The 22,384-nt window shown below is 44.4% G+C and overlaps 1 protein-coding gene across 1 annotated transcript in view; it reads left to right on the top strand.

Annotated features, from left to right (window-relative positions):
• Window positions 1-916: 916 nt before the first annotated feature.
• TRPM1 (transient receptor potential cation channel subfamily M member 1) overlaps window positions 917-22,384 on the top strand; it is a 70,590-nt gene continuing 49,122 nt past the window's right edge. Inside the window, exons 1-10 of the mRNA XM_059912295.1 lie at window positions 917-989; window positions 3,559-3,772; window positions 4,401-4,525; window positions 5,647-5,818; window positions 10,371-10,527; window positions 10,979-11,102; window positions 12,463-12,535; window positions 13,207-13,307; window positions 20,326-20,499; window positions 21,597-21,731. Coding sequence (XP_059768278.1) covers window positions 987-989; window positions 3,559-3,772; window positions 4,401-4,525; window positions 5,647-5,818; window positions 10,371-10,527; window positions 10,979-11,102; window positions 12,463-12,535; window positions 13,207-13,307; window positions 20,326-20,499; window positions 21,597-21,731 — 1,278 coding nt within the window. The 5' untranslated portion in view covers window positions 917-986. The remainder of the gene's footprint in view (window positions 990-3,558; window positions 3,773-4,400; window positions 4,526-5,646; window positions 5,819-10,370; window positions 10,528-10,978; window positions 11,103-12,462; window positions 12,536-13,206; window positions 13,308-20,325; window positions 20,500-21,596; window positions 21,732-22,384) is intronic.

Genomic DNA, 22,384 nt, shown 5'->3' with positions numbered 1-22,384 from the left:
GACCTATGCTAATCAAAGTAGTATGGTACTGGAGTAAGGGTAGACATACAGACCAATGGAATAGAACTGAGAGTCCAGAAAGAAACCCATTCATCTATAACCAATTGATATTTCAGCAAGGTTGCCTAAACCAATGGGGAAAGATTAGTCTCTTCATCAAATGGTGCTGAAACACCTGGACATCAAAGGAATGGATTTAAGTCCCTGCCTCACATGATATATAAAAATTAACTCAAAATCTATCAAATGTCAGATGTAAGAGCTAAAACTATAAAACTCTTAAACAAAAACATAGGAGTAAATCTTCATGACCTTGGATTTGGCAAATGATTCTTCGAAATGACACCAAAAGTATGAGCAGCAAAAGCAGCAAAACAAATATACTTTCAACGTTACTTGTGTAGAGAAATGTTTTACATTTCTCTAGCAATGGAATAATTCAATAATATTGAAAAATCATTGCATGTCAACTCTGCATGGGGGAGCGTGATTGTCCTTTGTCACAGAATATTCAGTGATTGATGGCCATAGTCATGTTGTCAAGACACCAAAAAGACTAAAAATGTGTTCAATAGGGAAGGGCAACCATCCAATGTGTTTAGAATAGTCTGGTATTTATACTTTCCTGGTATGGAAATAGATATGTATCGATTATCTGGAAAAGGACATCATAAGGGGCATTTCTGTCTCCAGTAAAGCTGGATAAGGAAGGTGTTAGGCTGCTTCTGTTCAGGTTAACTCATCTTAAGGAGGAAAATGTTATAGAAAGACTGAGCTTTGCCTTTGTTTTCAGGTGTTGCTGTGGCCAGTTCACCAACCAGCATATCCCACCTCTGCCGAGTGTAACAGCCAGCAAAAATGGAGAGGAGAACAAGCAGGTGGAGACTCAGCCCGAAAAATGGTCTGTTGGCAAACACACCCAGAGCTACCCAACAGATTCCTACGGGATTCTCGAATTCCAGGGTGGCGGATACTCCAATAAAGCCATGGTAAGAGGGGCCTTGGGAAGGGATGCCGCTGAGCCGCAGCCTCCATCAGAGGCCCAGCCTCCCAGCCTCCCAGACTGCAGACACCTGGGTCTTCTTTCAGGGGTGTGGCTCTATCTTCCTGTAGTTTTCAATGCAAAGACAGGAAATATATCCACACACTCGAGTTTTTAGCCATGAGATTTGGAAACTGGGCACTATGATAAAGAACACGCAGTATCCTTTAAATCCGTACCAAGATTGTGAATTCACACATCACAGTCCAGACCCACTCTACAAAGATACCATACCATCTCCAGTGATGAGAGACGAATGATGTTATTTGTTTTTTAAGGTTGTTTGGGGCTTTGTTTTGTTTTTTCTTACAGCGGACATTTACCACCCCCCTTACATGGGTTAGGAGTTTCTGGATATATTTCCCTCTGAAGTCCACACACAGCCTCTCTGGGCTTGCATTCAGCTGGCCCAAGAAGACGGAGGCCTTTCACATTTGCATGTAAACAGGGAATGCCCTCTGCCTTTCTGATGAGCCCTGCCAAGAGGGGAGGCGTCAGCACTGTGATTCCTTTCAGCTCATTCTGAATAATGCTCTCATGTGCCCAGTGAGACCATTTTTGCAATTTCATTCTATTTCACCGGCCCAACATCATTGTTCAAATAAAATTCAGTTGTGTTCCAAAGACCACAGTGTAAGGTCTTCCGGAAGGGCACCCTGCCTACTGGCCTGGACACAAAGAGGCTGTTCACAGGGGCCAAGGCATCTGCTCATTAACCTCTTCTTCACCTTGAGGGGAAGGTCCAGCCCCGAGGTTGGCCGTTGACCCCCATTCCCAGCACCCACTCCCTCCTCATCGTCCCGGCCAACCTCTGGAGCCACATTCTAGCTGAGCCAGCTATAGAATTTTAAAAAAAAATTTTTTTTGGAGTATAGTTGATTTACAATGTTGCGTTAGTTTCTGCTGTACAGAAAAGTGAATCAGTTATACATAGACATATATCCACTCTTTTTTATATTCTTTTCCCATATAGTCATTACAGAGTGTTGAGTAGAGTTCCCTGTGCTATACAGTAGGTCCTTATTATCAATAGTTATCTATTTTTTATATAGTAGTGTGTGTATGTAAATCCCAATTTTCTAATTTATCCCTCCCCTGCCTTTCCCCCATGGTAGCCATAAGTTTGTTTTCTACACCTGTGACTCTATTTCCATTTTGTAAATAAGTTCATTTGTACCATTTTTTTTTAGATTCCACATATAAGTGATGTCATATGATATTTGTCTTTCTCTGTCTGACTTAGTTCACGCAGTATGACAATCTCTAGGTCCATCCATGCTGCTGCAAATGGCATTTTTTCGTTCTTTTCTATGGCTGAATAATATTCCATGTATGTATCCGCGTGTGTGTGTGTATCACATCTTCTTTATCCATTCATCTGTTCACAGCAGACAGGTTGTTTCCATGTCTTGGCTACTATAAATAGTGCTGCAATGAACTTTGGGGTGCATGTATCTTTCCAGCTTTGGAATTGATGCCTTCAAGATTAGGGTTGCCACTGGATAAGGTGAACAATATTTATTTTATTTTGGGACGTGTTTGACTTTTGATTGCATCTAAAGTGTATATAATTTCAGGTAATTCTGAACTGTGATTTACCTGTGGATTGGGATATAGCCCAACAATGACTAATTGTTAAGAAGCTTTACCTAAAAGTACATAAATTCATAAGTTGCTCTAAATTTTTTGTAAACCTGGCAGGTATAGTTCCTAGAAGTTTCAAAAGAGCAAAAAGTATCCAGAGATAAAATCAAACAGGAGTAATTTCTGTGTTCCTAAGAATGCTAGACACATTGAAGAAGTATTTCAAATTTTGTTTAGAACTATAAATGGTCTTTGCTTTCAAATTTTAAAATGTGTTTCCTTTAAACTCCAGTTTTATTTTCTACAAATTTGTTTCTACAAATTTCCTACAAATTTGTTAATTTGGAGGCATTTGCGCATATATGCATGTGTGTGATTGCACATAATTTTTAATGAACGCATTAAATAACTAAAATAAATCTTTGCTAATATTACTATATTTCATTATTGGAAATTTTCAGGATTCCTTTTACTCTCAGTATTAACTATTGTCATTATAGAAGTTCTGATACCATGAAAATTAGCTGGGAACTTTGATGAAATAAATCATCCTAAGGCAATGAAAAAAAGATTAAGGTTGCTAGGTAAAATACAAGACCCCCAGATATATTTGAATTTCAGATAAACAACGGATGATTTTTTAGTATAAATGCGTCCCAAATATTGCAGGAGCCATAATTATACTAAAACATTTTTCATTGTTCATATAAAATTCAAGTTTACCTGTGCATTCTCTATTTTTATTTGCTATATCTGGGAACCCTCCAGAGTTCCCCTCCATCGTTTGGCCACAGACTCACACAGAGAGCCCCAGAACCCCATGGGAGAGAAAGCCAGGCGGCTGTTGCTTGGACAGGAACAGTAGCCTTGTTCCCCGTGACACAAGAGTCAAATCGAAGAACGAGTGTTGAGGGTCACACCCTCTTTTGCAGTATATCCGGGTCTCCTATGACACGAAGCCAGATTCACTGCTTCATCTCATGGTGAGAGACTGGCAGCTGGAACTCCCCAAGCTCTTAATATCCGTGCACGGAGGCCTCCAGAACTTTGAGATGCAGCCCAAGCTGAAGCAGGTCTTTGGGAAAGGTCTGATCAAGGCTGCTGTGACCACTGGGGCCTGGATCTTCACTGGGGGCATCAGCACAGGTAAGTGCAGGCTGTATCCCTTGCTGCAAATGTACAAACCCAGAGCTCATCGTGGTTCCCAAAGAGCTTTTGGATAATTATGATAAAAAAAAACAGAAGATACTGCATTCTGATAATATTTATGGCAGAATGAAATCTTTATTCGGTAGCTCGTTTTTTATTTTGGTATGATCATGATAATAGTCAACATTTCTGGCACCTACTATGTGTCATTCCTTGAAGTGAGCCCTGTACAAGCCTCATTTTCACTGAGGCTCCTGACAATCCTTTCCTGATCACATGAGGGAGGACACCGAGGCCCAGAGAGGTTGAGGAACATGGCAGGCATCTGACTCTCAACTTTAGCTGAATGCAGCCAAGGCCTGCCAAAGAGACCCCTCGTACTTCCATCCTTAGGTCTTGGAAACTTGTAAAGACAATTCCTGCACAGTTGCTTTGGTTTTTGTTTTTGTTTTCCCTTTTCTAGGAGCTAATGCAGGATGACTAGCAATTATGAGCTCAGACTTTCAGTGTCTTAACCCTGTTCTGTAGGAAATGGAGTGGTTCAGAGCTGGGGTCCCTGAAGTTCATGAATAGTGGTTTGATGGGAGGTAAGGGGCCTACAGATATGACTTATGGCCTCTCACAGGTGTCATCAGCCACGTGGGGGATGCCTTGAAAGAACACTCCTCCAAGTCCAGAGGCCGGGTTTGTGCTATAGGAATTGCTCCCTGGGGCATCGTGGAGAATAAAGAAGATCTGATTGGAAGGGATGTAAGTATTTTCTCCCCAGAAATGGGCAATTTTCAAAAATTGAAGTCTTTGTTTTAATGTCATTGTAGATTTCACCTGCAGGTGTAGGAGATAATAAAGCAAGGTCCCATATAGCCTTTATCCTGTCCCCAAAAGTAAGAACTTGCAAAACTACGATACAAGATCGAAACCAGGATAATTGATATCAATCTAGTCAAGATGCAGAACATTTACTAGGAGCCCTCATGTTGCCCTTTTCATTCATTCATTTGTTTTTTTATTGAAGTATAGTTGATTTACAATGTTGTGTTAATTTCTGCTGTACAGCAAGGTGAATCAGTTGCATATATATATGCGTATATATATGTATATATACGCATATATATACACACATATACATTGTATACGTGTGTGTATATATGTATATATATACACACATTTTTTTTTCATATTCTTTTCCATTATGATTTATCATAGGACATTGAATATACTTCCCTGTGGTATACCGTAAGACCTTGTTGTTTTACGTTGCCCTTCAATATCCATACCCAATTCCCTCCTGCTTCCACTTCTGCCTTAACCCCGGGAACCACTCATCTGCCCTTCATCCTACAGTTCTATCATTTCAAGGATGCTATGCAAATGGGATCGTACAGTATGTAACATTTGAGGGCTGGCTTTTTACTTGCCACTTAATTCTCTGGAGATCCATCCAAATGGTTGCATGTATCAAAAGTTTACTCCTTTTTATTGTTGAGTGGGGTCCCACCATATGGATGTACCATTTATCTGTTGAAGGCTATCTGGGTTGTTTCCAGTTTGGCTACTGCAAATAAAGCTGCCATAAACTTTTGTGTACAGGATTTTGTATTAATGTAAGTTTTCCTTTCTCTGCAATAAGTGCCCGGGAGTGTACTTGCTGGGTCATCATGATCTGTTGGGTTGTCATGATCTAAAATAATATTTTCTAATTTGATATAAAAATTTACAAAAAAAAATCCTTCAACAGAGAGGCTAGGGAAGCGAGAGTAGGTTGAAGTGCACAATTACGTGAAGCTGTCACTCCACATCCATATGTTCTTGCTTCCCCCGTCTTACTGTCCAAGTTTTGCAGCTCTGACTTGTGCTGTGCATTTCGTCAGGTGACACGGGTGTACCAGACCATGTCCAACCCCCTGAGTAAGCTCTCTGTGCTCAACAACTCGCACACGCACTTCATCCTGGCTGACAATGGCACCCTGGGCAAGTACGGTGCCGAGGTGATGCTGAGAAGGCAGCTGGAGAAGCACATCTCTCTGCAGAAGATCAACACAAGTAAGTTCTGGCCACAGCCACTGGGCTGCCGCTGCTGCCCTGAAAACCAGGCTGGAAGAGAGAGCACCCGAGGGTATTTAGAGCCTTCACCTTGACTCTTCTTAGACCATCAGGAGCTGACTTAGCAAGACCCTTTCCCTTAGCCACCTACCAAATCACTGAGCTGCGCTGTGATGCTTTGTCTCAAGTTCACGAGGAGAGTGGACCCGAGAAACAGCCCCACAGCCGTTTCCACGGTGGTGGCATCTCCCGCCACGTTGCCAGTGGTTCTCATTCCTTGTAATGATTATAGTTAGTTTTTAAAATTTTATTGGAGTATAGCTGATTTATAATGAATGCTGTGTTAATTTCTTCTGTACAGCAAAGTGACTGAGTTATACATATATATATTCTTTTTCACATTCTTTCCATTATGTTTTATTCCAGGATATCGAATATAGTCCCCTGTGCTATACTGTAGGACCTTGTTGTTTATCCATCTTATTGATAATGGTTTGCCTCTGCTAATCCCAAACTTTTAAAATGTCTGAACAGGAAACACATTTGTCACTCAAAGGCTTAGTATGATTCCTTCTATCAACTACATGCTCTGAGTTCATTAAATTAAATATCTCAGTAGCTCTGGGTCTCTCACCAGAGATGGGCCAGGTGGGGAAGCCTGTGGAGAGGCCTGCAGGAGCTGACTGCTCCCAACAGGGCGCCCCCCTCCATGCTGGTCCAGGGGGCACACACTGCAGGGGAGCTGCCGCTGTCAGGAGGATGCTGAGGTCAAGCTAGAGAGAAAGGAAAGGACCTCAATCAGATGAAACGATCATAACAACTGGTTACAATTAAAATAACTGGTGTCATCTCTTGGGGCATGTTCATAACTCAGTGATTCTTACTGTCAAGTCATTGCTGAATGATCTTAAAGAGTATTTTGTTGTAACCATTACTGGTAAGATTGCGAAAGACAGTCTAGGCCTGGGAAATGGTCATTTTAAAGCATAATTAAGGGGTCTGTGAGACTGCCACGTGGTTAGAATGACGGTCTGCCATGAGAAGTGGTGGGTTTCTGAGTATCAGCTCCCTGGCTGATGGTTCTCACATTTTCGCTGTCTTGGCCGTGTGCGCGTTCACACCGACCAGCCTCCCCTGGCCGTGTGACCTGTGGGCTTCCCTTTGTCATCCTTTGCCTAGGGTTCTGAGTGGGGCAGGGACAGCAAAGGGGTGCTCAGTTGTCACCTCCCACGGCACGGAGTTTCAGGGGTCCAGCCTAAACCACGAAGAACCAGTTCTCCTCTGTTTCTAGAAAAGAAGGTGATTTGGCCACTGGAGTCCCGAAGATCTCAAATGTCAAGCCTTGCTGGGGTTGGAAATCTCAAGGGCAGGGTCCATGTCATCTTGGTCTATTTCTCCAGCATCTCTTGGCCAGGTGCCTGCCTGGCACAAAGCAGACCGTCAGTGTATAGCTGCTGAAATGAACCTGAGATTATTCTGGTAGGAGATGGCAAAGTTGTTCAAAATATTTAAGAGCTCCTGACTGTAGAAATGCACTGTGGAAGCAAACCAGAAACTCTGAATTTCCCCACTTGAAAGTCTTAGACCTTCTCCTAACTGTGCTGGCAGATTTTATCCAAAGGCCTTCAGAACTGTGAGACCAAGGACACATCTCCTATTCACCATCTATTAATGTTGATCAAATAACTCCCATCGGGCTTCCCTGGTGGCGCAGTGGTTGAGAGTCTGCCTGCTAATGCAGGGGACACGGGTTCGAGCCCTGGTCTGGGAAGATCCCACATGCCGCGGAGCAGCTGGACCCGTGAGCCACAGCTGCTGAGCCTGCGCGTCTGGAGCCTGTGCTCCGCAACAAGAGAGGCCGCGATAGTGAGAGGCCTGCGCACCGCAATGAAGAGTGGCCCCCGCTTGCCACAACTAGAGAAAGCCCTCGCACAGAAACGAAGACCCAACACAGCCAAAAATAAATAAATAAATATATAATAAAAATAATAAAAAAAAAATAATAACTCGCATCACAACTAATGGACACCTGGTAAAACATGCTCAGAATATAATCTGTTTTAGCCAGTTTGGGGTAAAATTGTGAAGTAGGCAAATTTGTCTTGATGCCAAAATATTGGCTCTCTGTACACCAATGCCGAAATGAGATATGGAAAGAGAGTTTTGGAGGAGAATTGAAAGAGTAGCTTTATTCTTTGCCAGGCAAAGAGGAAACACAGCAGGCTAGTGCCTCAAGAACTGTGCCCCCTTCCTGGGGAATAGGGAGAGGTTTTATAGCCCGGGGCTTGTGGTCTGGGGTAGGTGATAAGCCTCAAAGTAATGAAAGTCTTGCATTTCTTTTCTTCTGCAAATTTACAGCCAAAGCTGTTGTCAGGCAGCTCAGCAACCAGGTCTGGTGTCCCTGAAGTTATTGGCCCATGACCTTCTTTCTGAAATGAAGAGTACTACAAGGGAGTGTAGGGGGAGAAGAAATGCCAAGTGCAGAGTGCAATTCACATGGAGTCAGAGAGTAATTAGTTTTATGAAGGATAAGTCTAACTACAAGTGTTTGTTAGTAGTAACAGCTAAAAAAATAACCAAGATCACTTAACTCTTTCAGGCCTGTTTATGCTGTTTCCCCAGCCTGTTCATTGTTTCCTTGTTTTCCTTTTCTATCAGAAAAGCCTTATTTCTATGTTTGCTGCAACAGTCTCTGCTGCTCCTTCACTCCCACTATCTCCCCCTGCCCTGGAATCCTGGGTTCTTGGGATGCTCTTGCCACCTCCTGCTTCCCAGAGCCCTCTCTTCAGGTTCTGCCACCAAAAGTCAGCTTGTCCTACCGTGTTCCCAAAGAGTCCTATCATAGAGACAGAGGGAGGACTCTGGGTACAAGGTATTAACTGGTGGGCTAATGATGGTCCACTGATTTGCCCTCCTGGATAACTCACTGCCTATTCCAGCCCCTGGAGGCCGAATCAACACCTACTACAACACTGCATATTTACACACCACTTGAGGTTGACAAGGACATTGATAGCCGAACAGTTTCTTATACTTATATCTATTGCTCTTTTAGGAGGTAGAGGAGGCCCTGTGATGATTCACCTTTTATGGATGGTTCCCTGCACTTCAGGGTGGCCTGGTGATTGGCCCTGTGTCGTAAGGCTAATACGTGTGAGGCCAGGCATTGAACGGAGTTCTCCTATCGCTGGTCCAGACACCTTTCGCTGTGTCATTCTTTTTTTTTTTTTTTTTTTTTTAATTAATTAATTAATTTATTTATTTTTGGCTGTGTTGGGTCTTCGTTTCTGTGCGAGGGCTTTCTCTAGTTGCAGCAAGCGGGGGCCGCTCTTCATCGCGGTGCACGGGCCTCTCACTATTGCGGCCTCTCTTGTTGGGAGCACAGGCTCCAGACGCGCAGGCTCAGTAGTTGTGGCTCACGGGCCTAGTTGCTCCGTGGCATGTGGGATCTTCCCGGCCCAGGGCTCAAACCCGTGTTCCCTGCATTGGCAGGCAGATTCTCAACCACTGCGCCACCAGGGAAGCCCTCGCTGTGTCATTCTTGAAGGGACAGCCATCCAGGGTGGGAACTTCATCTGGGGCAAGGCAGCAGGGAGGTATTCTTTTAGCAAGAAGAATCTCCCGTGTTTCTCACATCTCACCTTGAAGTAGTCCGTAAGCCAGTTGAGTGATACATGGAGTTGAACCACATATGTTTTGGAAAGTTTGTAATTTAAAGGCTCTGCTTTTTCCAGTAAGGCTATAATATGGGGTTTGAATAAAAGAATGTAAACAGTCATCACATCCTGAGTTCCTTCAAGTCTCCTGGTGAACGCTAACTCCACATAAGCATACTTCCAGGCCTAAAGGTTTTCCTCTTCACCATGTTTCAGGAATTAGCGTGAGTGCTCTTGAGACAGGCTGGGACCTGGGGCTCTTTGCTGGGACCTGGGGCTCTTTGCTGGGACCTGGGGCTCTTTGCTGGGACCTGGGACCCTTTGCTGGGACCTGGGACCCTTTGCTGGGACCTGGGACCCTTTGCTGCAGCGCTGCAATGCTTGCACATGGACACACCTCTCCACGAACAACAAAATACTAAGAAACTGTATGGGACTGAAAATAACTGCTTTCATGCAGGCAGTTGGGGCAAATTCTGGACGTAAAAGATACAAAGAAACCAAAACACCCAACGGCCACTTTTGAAGAGCCAGGAGCAAAAACAGGGTGTCCGGAGCAAAAGCAGGGTACTGTGCATGCCCCCTGCACACAACACCACCTAAGGGGTGGGCAAAACGCCTAAGCCACCCCTCCGGCCTGACCCCTGGACACAACCCTACCCTCACCCCATATAAGGAGCAAGCTCGCCCCCCCTCAGCTAGTGAGCAAGCAAGGGAACCTGTTGTTTGCTCTCGCTCCCCGCTGCTGCAGCCGGGGCCCCAATAAAGCCTTGCCTGAATTTCTTGTCTGGCTTCTAGTCAATTTCTATTGATTGGGGAAGGCCAAGAACCCTGGTCGGTAACACTCGAATAGGGCCGTGACCGTGGTCTGAAGGTGGATGTGGTGTGTGTTGCAGGACTGGGGCAGGGTGTGCCCGTCGTGGGCCTCGTGGTGGAAGGGGGCCCAAACGTGATTTCCATGGTCCTGGAGTGTCTCCGAGAAGAGCCTCCGGTCCCCGTGGTGGTCTGCGACGGCAGTGGCCGGGCCTCGGACGTCCTGTCTTTTGCACACAAGTACTCTGAAGAAGGAGGGTAAGATTTCTGATATGTTACAAAGGGTGGGGTTTTGAATACCTTCTTGTTAGGCCCAGAGGAAATCGTGATCCATTTAGCTGTTCCAAAAATGTAAAAGAAGGAAGACTTACTAGCCCTCCTCTCCCACTTCCCAAGGTCAGCAGGTGAGGGAGCTCTCAGGAGCGTGGTGTTTCTTACGGATTCTTTCTCAGGAGGGAAGATGCTCTCCCCCAACTGCATTTTCCCTTGTAAGTTTTTCAACAAGCCTGGAATTTAGGACAAGCGTGAACACAGTTTTTGACTATAGTCCCTTTGGGTCTGCTATCCTGGGATATCCTCCAATGATAAAGTTTCAAATCAAAGATACCAGACGGGCATAGAGATGTCTGATTTATTCACGTACAGATTTCACCTGTGTTGTTTCCTTCTCTTTCCCATTTCCTTCGAACAGGGTAATCAATGACTCCCTCAGAGAACAGCTTCTAGTTACCATTCAGAAAACATTTAATTACAACAAGACACAATCGCATCAGCTCTTTGCGATGATCATGGAGTGCATGAAAAAGAAAGAACTTGTAAGTGTCTTGAGTTGACTTCCCAAGCGCTCCACAGAGAGAATTGTTTCCTCTCTAATTCTGCTCATGTGTGCAGGATGGAGTAGTTCCTATTTCCATTCACCCTTTTCCTAGAGGCATTTTACAGATCCTGACCCAACTGGTGGTTCTGTCCATGTGCGGGAAGCAGGCTAAGCACAGGCAGATTCTCTTCGGAAGAGGGACACAGGTGCTTCAGATCTTTTAAATGTCAGGGCACTTCAGGCTACATCCCACCAATTCTGAGGCTCGTGATATCAATCAGATTCAAAGCATCAAGGAGTGACATATACCATGCTTTCAGGTGTACTTACAAAATTCTACCAGATACACTCATTTTCTCCCACTCTTCGCCTCCTTAATTACGCTTATAAGGAAGAGGCACTCTTGTTGCACAGAAGACAGCCTCTTTGAAATTCTAAATCTACACGTTTCCTACAGATATATCAAATCTGAGTGGAGATGACTTTGTCATCTTCAATAGCCATTTAGATATTGACATGTACATCCTGCATGAGCTCCCTCAGCTCCAGATGGGGTAAAGAATAAAATAAGATCCAGGCAAGGATTCAAAATCAGGACGAGCAATGCTGTTCTTTCTGAATCAGAAGCACCTGGTGTAAAATCATGTCGCTCTCGGGATTGCTGCATTAGCGTCAGACTCTATGGTCCTTTTTATTTATTTATTTATTCATTTATTTTAACATCTTTATTGGCGTATAATTGCTTTACAGTGTTGTGTTAGTTTCTGCTGTATAACAAAGTGAATCAGCTATACGTATACATATATCCCCATATCCCCTCCCTCTTGCATCTCCCTCCCACCCTCCCTATCCCACCCCTCTAGGTGGTCACAAAGCACCAAGCTGATCTCCCTGTGCTATGCGGCTGCTCCCCACTAGCTGTCTATTTTACATTCGGTAGTGTATATATGTCAATGCTCCTCTCTCACTTCGTCCCAGCTTATCCTTGCCCCTCCCCGTGTCCTCAAGTCCATTCTCTACATCTGTGTCTTTATTCCTGTCCTGCCCCTAGGTTCATCAGAACCATTATTTTTTAGATTCCATATATATGTGTTAGCATATGGTATTTGTTTTTCTTTTTCTGACTTACTTCACTCTGTATGACAGACTCTCGGTCCATCCACCTCACTACAAATAACTCAATTTCATTTCTTTTTATGGCTGAGTAATACTCCATTGTATACATGTGCCGCATCTTCTTTATCCATCCGTCTGTTGCACCAGATCTTGTTTGTGGTCCTTTTTAAGCAACTCCCCAATTCTCCCTCTTGTTTTCCACTTTGCTTTACTCAGTCTTTTCACGATTAATCTGTTTTCAGGTCACTGTATTTAGAATGGGTTCCGAGGGTCAGCAAGACATCGAAATGGCAATTTTAACCGCTCTGCTGAAAGGTGAGCTCTCAGGAAACAGCCACTCCTGTCCTTTCGTGCTGGCCTCCCCGGAGCTCTGCTTGTGGCTGGGAAACCACTCCCCCCTCCTCCCGCCGGGAACTGTGTCTGCTGGGAATGGAACCCCCGAGCCCGCCAGGCTGCCTAGAAATTATCTCAGGATAAAGCCGTGGTAAAACGATGGGGCTCGAAATGGGTTTCTTGGGAGGGGGACTTTTCTTGGTGGGCCAATGGACCATGATGGGCTGAAGTCAAGAACCAGTTTCCGTCTGTAACTAGCTCATTACAGGTTTGAACTCACAGAGGGTAAGCATGAAATGATTTTTCATTTGCAATCCCTGCATCCCGCAGTGCTCTGTCCAATTTCCCCGGCCCACTCCTAACGACAGGTGCCACCTGGCTGCTCATGGGGTCACCTCTCTGCTCCACTGGGAAGGGGAGGGGGCTGGAGGAAAGGGGCGGGGGTCACCATCAGGCTGGCTGCTTGGTAGTAATGAGCTGGTCCTCGGCTTTGGGGCCTGAGTGATCCCTCAGGGGCCAGAGAAAAGGCAGCCATGCTTATTTCCAGGCTGATGCTGAGCCAGCCTGGGGAAGCCTGTGTTCCCCACCCAGCCCCTGTCACCCCCAGGCGACCCAGGCATGGAGTGAGTAGTGCCCCATCTCTTGCCTTCCAGGCACAAACGCATCGGCTCGGGACCAGCTGAGCTTGGCGCTGGCTTGGAACCGCGTGGACATAGCTCGGAGCCAGATCTTTGTCTTTGGGCCCCGCTGGCCGGTGAAACTAAGTGTTTTTCAATTCATACCATTTGTCATGACTTTGTACAGAGGATGTTCTCCCTTGTGTCATGGGTCTCAGGAAGTTATCTGGGCTTCCTGATGACCTGATGTCTAATCTTTAGGATTATTAGGAAATGTTGCTATCTCATTTCAAAGAACCAGCAAGAAGTAAGACCTCCTAGCACTAACTTCAGATTCAAACCAGCGCTCTTGAAGAAAGAGCACTAAATATTTTATCGTTGCTGGTGAACACGGGTTTTTACCCTTTTAAAGAAAAAGAAGAAGGAAAATAGCTCATTAAAATGAAATACAATGATTGATTGCATTGAAAGCATTGATTTTTCAAATTATGTTCCATGAAAACCCGGAGGCCTAGGGGACTCTGTGAGTGTGATCATTGTGTATGGTCTTTGGGATGTGGTGTGTGTGTGTGTGTGGTTTGGTGTATTGTGTGTGTGTCTCTGTGTGTAGCACGTGTGTAGGTTGTTAAATGTGTGTGTGGATGTGTGGTGTGTGATTGTGCTATGGTTTACCGTACATGTGGTGTACGTCCGTGGGATCTGTGTGTGTGTGTGTGTGTGTGTGTGTGTGGTTGTACGTGGGTGTGGTGTGGTGCGTGTGGGGTGATGAGCAGCTCTCAGCCTCCCACTCCTTCAGTCAAAGCAGCTTCTTTACAGACTTGTGGTTGCCAAGGGGGAGGGGTGTGGGGGAGGGATGGAGTGGGAGTTTGGGATTAGCAGATGCAAACTATTATATATAGAATGGATGGACAACAAGGTCCTACTGTATAGCAAGGGGAACTATATTCAATATCCTGTGATAAACCATAATGGAAAAGAATATGAAAAAGAGTATATATATATATATATATGTTTATAACTGTATAGCAGAAATTAACATTGTAAGTCAACTATACTTCAATTTTCAAAAATTAATTTTTTTAAAAAAGCAGCTTCTTTGATGGGTTTTGTAGATTGGGACTCAGGGTAAATTTTTGTTTGCAAAACAGGCTCTGCTGCTTCAAAAGGGGTTTGGAATATCTAGAGGGTTCATGTTGGACTTTAAAAACCATATTTCTCAAAACAGGCCTGGTATATCCCTGCAAAAGGCATTTCATTTTTCACAGTCACCCTTTATTTAATTAGCGTGAAGAATTTAAGGAATCAGATGAGTGTATTAAAGGAATAAGATACAGGGTTGTGGGGGGTGGTTTGTGCATGTTGTTTACTGAACTATGCAAAGTAAGAAGAATAGCACGACACCTTAAATATCTTAATTCCTTTTGAATCTCCTGGTTTTAACACTCTTGGTAAAGGACTTGAGAGCAATGTGAATTGCTCCATGAATGGTTATGAGTCAGCTTGCTGTGGCAGAGAATCTAAGAGATTCCAGAAAGGATTGCAAAAAAGGGCTCTGTCATGAGCTCCCGAGACCAGCTACTCAGTAAGAGGGATCCCGGCTTTTGTTTGCTTTTTTTCTTTTCGAGCAGCAGCTTTCTGAGGACGCAGTCCTGAGTCAGCCACACAGAGAGGGCCAGGCTTTCAAGATTACAGAAAGGACCTGACCCAGGGAACGGGCCACACACGCAGGCCCTACCTGGCCTGAAGCAACGGCCTTCGTCCATCTTCTCGTTACAAAGGCAATAAGTAATTTCCAGAAAGCGTAGAAAATACAGGCAGGCAAGATGAAGGAAACACTCACTCATGACTGCCCCCCCACAGAAAAATTCAGCAATACCGTATGTGTTTTATAATTTCATTTTTTCACTCTTATGTTGGCATTAAATATTCTCCAACCTCCTTTTTCACGTTGCTTAGTGTTTTGTGCTATTATCCAGTGGACGCATAAATATGGTTTGAAAAGCAAATAACAGAGCAGAGCGTACCGTGAAAAACGGAACCCTCACACCCCACCTCCCAAAGGCACTCAACTGTCCCCGTGTTCTGGTTTCCTGACGGCGGCCTCTGTTCATTGACATAACACGTTTTATCACTTTCTCGATTAATCACGTGTAGATGTGTCTTTCAATTCTCCACTTGGAAAGAGAAGGAAGTAGCTCTCTTGCCCTGCCTGCTCTGCCCCTCCCGCGTTTGATGCCTGTATGTTTAATTCTCTTATTGGTTATCACGATAGCTTTGAACCATCTACTTGCTTCATCAGCGTTAGACTCCCACGTTGTAAAATGAGGAAATTAGTGGCTCTACACATCCCCTTCCTTTCCCTACACCGTCAGTGTTCCTACTTGGGTCAACCTCATCTTCTACATGATGGAGATGGTTGATGCTTACATGTCGTTCTGTAATCCTCACTCAGGTCTGTTTACGTCTCACTCTTTAATCATCACATTTTCATAGTGGTCCTTTTTATTTTTATTTTTTTACCTGGATATTTATTTTTATTTTTTAACTGGGTATTTTCTTCCAGTTCTTGACTGAGAACAATGAATTATGTTGCTGTGTACATTTATGTGCAGGTCTTATGTGGACGTATGTTTCCATTTCTCTTCAGTCGATAGCTAGGAGTGGATTTGCCAGGTAGATGGAAAACGTATGTTTACCTTTTTAAGAAACTGCTTGTCTGTTTTCCAAGGCAGCTGTAGCATTTTACATTCCCACCAGCAATGTAAGGAGAGTTTCTCTATGTCCTTGCCAATATTTGGTACTGACAGATTTTTTTAAAATTTTAACTATTCTAGTGATATGTAGTAGTATCTCATTATGGTATTTATTTATTTATGATCAGATATATTTTTAACCTCAATAAAGGAGGGACAAGCTTCAAACAAATTTCTAATGTAATTCTCATTTAAGACATGCATATTTTTTCTTTTTTAAAAAATTGAAGTATAGTTGATTTACAATGTTGTGTTAGTTTCAGGTGTACAGCACATGTATAATTCAGTTATTATGTATATAATCTTTTTCAGATTCTTATCCATTAAAGCTTATTATAAGATATCGAATCTCGTTCCCTGTGCTATACAGTAGGTCCTCATTGTTTACATTTTTTTATTTTTAATTGAGATATAATTGACGTACGATGCATTATTTTCAGGTGTACAAAGTAAAGATTCGATATTTGTATAAATTATGAAATGATCACTACAATAAGTCTAGTGAACATCCATCACCACACACAGTTACAGTGTCTTCTCTTGTAATAAGAACTTTTAAGATCTACTCTCTTAGCACCTTTCAAATACACAATACAGTATTATTAGCTGTAGTCACCATGCCATACCTTGCATCCCCAAGACATTTATTGTATAACGGGATGTTTGTATCTTTTCACCATCTTCATCCACTTCGCCCACCCCCACCCCGCATACTAGGTCTTTATGTTGATTCTAAAAATGGAGAAACCAGAAGACTTTACTGTGATTCTGTACAGATTGTTCACTGCTGAACCTAACATTATGGCTGAACTCAAAGAGAAAGAAAGGTAGCCCTGGGTCAATTACCTGGGCCACACAAAGGAAAATACAACAAGCATCAAGGTTCCTACCGTCCATCCATTGTTTAAAATTATGGGACCTTTGAGTTTCCTTCACATTTGGACCATGACTTATTTGAATAGCTAGATGTTTGCTTTTCCTTGCATTTCCAAATTGATTCTCTTTTTTCTTCGTACCATATGCCTCACATCATTAAGACGATCTATTCTTTTAATTATTACTGTCCACTGAGTGCAATTCCCTTTCTTCTTGTAGAATCTTTCAAAGCCTCGTGTTTCTCTGGATGCTCTCAAAGTTTGCTGTGCAGCTGACCACATCAGACACCCTTGCAGTGTGTTCTCAGACAGACTCATTTCTTCCCACGCTCCATGTCTTCCTCTCTCTCAGATTTCTTTTTCATTTCGCTGCAGTATATCTTCAAGTAATTTTTTTCATGAACATGTGTGGGAAGATAACCATTCTCTGTCTTTACACGTCTGAAAACACTCTGCCACACACCAGGCTCATGGTTGCCATGTGATCATCTTCCAATTATGATGAACCACTGTCTTCTCTCAGATGTAGTTTGAGGTCTGTTCTTTATCTTCAGTGTTTAGAAATTTCACAAGGACATGTGTTCTATTTCAAACAAATGAGAATGAAATGTACAGAGACAGCAAACTCAAGGACTCATATGGCCAGTCATGTGGCCATTCATTCTGCTTGGCTGTTAAAGACCCCTTTATGATAAAGACCCAAGTCTTTCCCGAGCTCTGTGAAATTTTCTTCTACCGCTTCTTTGAGTATTTCAGCCTTCATTTTCTCTCTTTCTCTTCCTCTGGAATTCCTATAAGTTAAGCAAATGTTGGTCCCCTTGGGCTGATCCTCCATTTTATCATTTCTATCTCTCTATCATTTTGCTGTAGGTTTTTGGAAATCGCAACTTTTTCCTTAGCATTCTTTTGTGCTATTTTTTAAAATGTAGGCAATCCTATTTTTGATGTCTGAGAAAGCTTTCTTGTTTCCTGATGGTTCCATTTTCATGTCAGCCTGTTTTCATCTCATGAATGCAATATCTGAGGATACAAATTATATATTTTTTAAGTCCTCTCCTGTTCCCTGAATTATCTCTATTTTCTCCCTGGTCAGCTGTTCCCATTGTTCATTTTGTCCTTTTCTGTTGCAGATCCTTGCTTGCCTATCCCCATTTCAGAGTGAGGGATGGGACTGAATAATTAGTATAAGGAGCCTATTTTACAAATAGGTTTTTCTCCTCCCTGGGAGGACTGACCAAGAGTTCCCTGTTTAGGAGGGGGATGTCTACTGAACAGCTTTTCTTTACCTTCTGCAGATTGGAGCAGGCTGGTGTGGCACTGGACCTCCCTATGCAGACCCTCCCAATTTTTTTTTTAACATCTTTATTGGAGTATAATTGCTTTACAATGGTGTGTTAGCTTCTGCTTTATAACAAAGTGAATCAGCTATACATATACATATATCCCCATATCGCCTCCCTCTTGCATCTCCCTCCCACCCTCCCTATCCCACCCCTCTATGTGATCACAAAACACTGAGCTGATCTCCCTGTGCTATACAGCTGCTTCCCACTAGCTATCTATTTTACATTTGGTAGTGTATATATGTCCATGCCACTCTCTCACTTTGTCCCAGCTTACACTTCCCCCTCCATGTGTCCTCAAGTCCATTCTCTACGTCTGCATCTTTATTCCTGTCCTGCCCCTAGGTTCTTCATAACCTTTTTTTTTTTTTTTTTAGATTCCATATATATGGTAAGCATATGGTATTTGTTTTTCTCTTTCTGACTTACTTCACTCTGTATGACAGACTCTAGGTCCATCCACTTCACTACAAATAATTCAGTTTTGTTTCTTTTTATGGCTGAGTAATATTCCATTGTATATATGTGCCACATCTTCTTTATCCATTCATCTGTCGATGGACACTTAAGTTGCTTCCATGTCCTGGTTATAGTAAATAGAGCTGCAGTGAACATTGTGGTTCATGACTCTTTTTGAATTATGGTTTTCTCAGGGTATATGCCCAGTAGTGGGATTGCTGGGTCATATGGTAGTTCTATTTTTAGTTTTTTAAGGAACCTCCATACTGTTCTCCAAAGTGGCTGTATCAATTTACATTCCTACCAACAGTGCAAGGACCCTCCCAGTTCTTCAGCAGACATTCTTCCAGGTTCTGCCAGGGTGAAGCCCAGGAGTAGAGTTGCTCTGCACTCACCCACTGGAGAGGGGGTGTGACATACGAGAGGGGGGTGGGTGGTCTCCTGCTCTGTAGACAGTCCTTTACTAATCACCATGCTTTCTACCCACCATTAACTCTCCCTCTTTGGAAATCTGGTCCCACCTCCACTATTACCCCCACATTATTCATCCTGGGCTTCAGCTGCCTCCCCACAGCTTTAACTACCCAACAGCATTTCCAGAAACGTCTTAATGGCTCTGGTCTGCCTCTTCTCCCTGAAATGAATTTTTCTTTTCCATAGTCCTCTGCTGTCATTTCCACGGGAAGAGAGGGAAAGCAGGAAACACGAGATCAAGACCACAACCTGGAACCAAAAGTCCTTCTTTGTCTCCCCCACAATCAAGTATACGATCTCTCAGGTCTTCCTTTAATAGTTGAAGTTCTCCATCAACTATGTGCCTATGACTCTGTAGTCTTTCTAGAATTCTTTTTTTTAAAAAATTTATTTATTTAATTTATTTATTTTTGGCTGCATTGGGTCTTCACTGATGTGCGCGGGCTTTCTCTCATTGTGGCGAGCGGGGGCTACTCTTCGTTGTGGTGCTCGGGCTTCTCATTGCGGTGGCTTCTCTTTGATGGGGAGCACGGGCTCTAGGCATGTGGGCTTCAGTAGTTGTGGCTCACAGGCTCTAGAGTGCAGGCTCAGTAGCTGTGGCGCACAGGCTTAGTTTCTCTGTGGCATGTGGGATCTTCCTGGACCAGGGCTCGAACCCGTGTCCCCTGCATTGGCAGGTGGGTTCTTTTTTTTTTTTTTTGGCAGGTGGGTTCTTAGCCACTGCACCACCAGGGAAGCCCTGACCCCTTCACAGTTGTCTTCTCTGGTCTTCATCAGCTGCCACAGACACTTCTCTTTGGCGCCTTTAAACTTACCTCTCAACACCCTTTCTTTTGGGCAAAAACACACTCAGTCAAAACTTCAGCCACTTTAAGTGCATGAGTGCACTTCATCAAGCATATAAGTAACAGAGGGTCATGAAATCAGGAGCTTCTCCATCAGGCAGCCAGGCCTGTGACAGCTGAGTGTGTGTGTGTGTGTGTGTGTGTGTGTGTGTGTGTAGTCACAAGTATGTGTGCCTGTGTGCATGTCTGTGCATGGGTGCTCATGGTTGCACGAGTGTGTGTGCATGTGTACCTGTGTGTGCACCTGTGTGTGCACGTGCACCTGTATGTGGGTGCATGTGTACCTATGTGTGTGCATGTGTGTGCGAGCGTGTGCATGCAGAGGGGAGGGGCAGTCCGTGTACTTGTCCTGGGACATGGGTCGGCTTTAAATCCCTTTCCCAACTCTGCCTGCTGTGGACTGCAGCCCCTGGGAAACCTGGCCCCCCCAACGGATAGCAAGGCCATGGAGAAGGAGAAGAAGCCACCCACAGCGACCACCAAGGGGGGCAGAGGAAAAGGAAAAGGCAAGAAGAAAGGGAAGGTGAAAGAGGAGGTGGAGGAAGAAACTGACCCCCGGAAGCTCGAGCTGCTGAACTGGGTACGTGGGACGTGTCTGCTCCCTTTTCCTGGGCTCCTGGGGACCTTGGAGCCAGTCACCCTCCTCCAGGGAAGGGGGCAGTTCTTGCTGCCTCTGCTGCAGCCCCACCCGGGGCCCCGAGCCCAGGAGGCAGTGATGAAGCATTGATGGGACAGTGTCAATATTTCAAGTGGCTGGCAGGATGTCACAAACGCCAAATGGTCCTGCTTTGGGGGAGAATGAAGTCACTCACAGGGGAGGCCCGGGCCACCTTGCCCACCAGTGCCTCTCTCCGCCTGCAGACACGTGGATGTTTGTTGCGTGGAAACATGGGAAACAAATCAATCGTGAAGAAATTCAGCTCGGGGACAAAAGATGGAGCCTGTGATGGGGAAGCAGGGGTAACTGCAGTCGGCTGGGCTGGGGGGCTGAGACACGCAGCACCTGTGGTTCTGGCCTGGCTGCTGTCAGGACACGGCAAGACAGGGCGCTGGGCCTCTGCGGTGCCCTGTGACTGGCATCATCGCGGTCACTCACCCTGGTGGCCCGCGGCATGCCCACAGCGGGTAGTTCTCAGTCAAGGAAACAAATTCTCTCCAGCAAAACCTCACGTTACATTGAGCGCTGCAGGTTCCACCATTGTTGAAGGGTAGAGACACAAATGGTAACTAATAGTAGGTAAAATGTTACAGTCTACCACCTCAAAAAAACATTGTATATGGAGATCCGAGCTTGGAGACTCAAGCACTGATTGCAGTTTTATTTTGAATTTTCCTTCTCATGTTTACATTACAGGAAAAGCTAATCAACTCTATTTTAATTTTTTTTAAAAGCCTGATAACTAGAGAGCAACACCAGTTTGGCTGTCATTTTGAACATTTTTCACTTTGTATTAAATGTATCCATCTGTGATGCTTTGATAGGACACCTAGGGACAAACTGAGAAGGAAGGAGGGGGCAATGGGGCGTGTTTACTCAGGACAAGAAGTAAAGGGAGCCTTGTTCAGGATGCTCTGGGTCTGGGGGCCGGAAGAGTCTTTCCGAGAGCTTCCAGGGTCCCCTGCCCAGTGTCTCTGTCCCTCCTGAGGCACTCACGCCCCTCTCCCGGGCTCTCACAGGTGAACGCGCTGGAGCAGGCCATGTTGGACGCGCTGGTCTTAGACCGAGTGGACTTTGTGAAGCTCCTGATTGAAAATGGAGTCAACATGCAGCATTTTCTCACCATCCCGAGGCTGGAAGAGCTTTATAACACAGTGAGTGGTCCAGAAGGAGGGAGGGCGGAGGGGAGCTAGCCCTGGGGGTGCAAGAATGCGCTCGGAGGAACATCGCCATCAGAACACGGCTTCAGCGGGAGGCCCATCATTTAAGGATGACTGCTCTCACCTGACACGCGGGCTCGGCGGATGGTCCCATCTTCACCCACCTCCACCAGGCTAGCCAGCACCCCCGTCTGTAGCGTCTGTAGCGTTAACTCAGGGGTGGTGCCCGAGGACAAGCTTATACAAAGAAAGAATCCAGCCCCCGGAGTCGTTAGCAGAGTGAAAAGATCCTGGAATGAGCGGTCATTTGTTCCTGGGGACTCCCACTTTTTATGAGGCTTTGGTGAAAAATGGAAAACTGAGTTTGCACAGCAAGGAGCTCCTGATATTAGAATGAAAGTGTTTGGATAAAATCCTCTTGGCTTGTATTATTACCATGTGAATTTTGAGAGTGTACATTTCCTTCCCCATTCTAAAATTTTAAGTAGCAGAAGTGGTCCTGGGTGGTTGCTTGCTAAAGCTTGATGAACTGTTAAGAAAATATATTACATCCTAAGATGCTCTTTAAAATAATTCAATAAAAGGTATTTAACATATTTTTGAACATGTGGGATATTTCTTACCCATGACAAGTCCTAGTCCTGTCT

Source organism: Balaenoptera ricei, chromosome 2, assembly GCF_028023285.1.
Source record: "Balaenoptera ricei isolate mBalRic1 chromosome 2, mBalRic1.hap2, whole genome shotgun sequence".
Taxonomy (NCBI): Eukaryota; Metazoa; Chordata; class Mammalia; order Artiodactyla; family Balaenopteridae; genus Balaenoptera; species Balaenoptera ricei.
The sequence above is the reverse complement of the archived record's forward strand: the minus strand, read 5'-3'. Positions and strand labels throughout refer to the sequence as shown.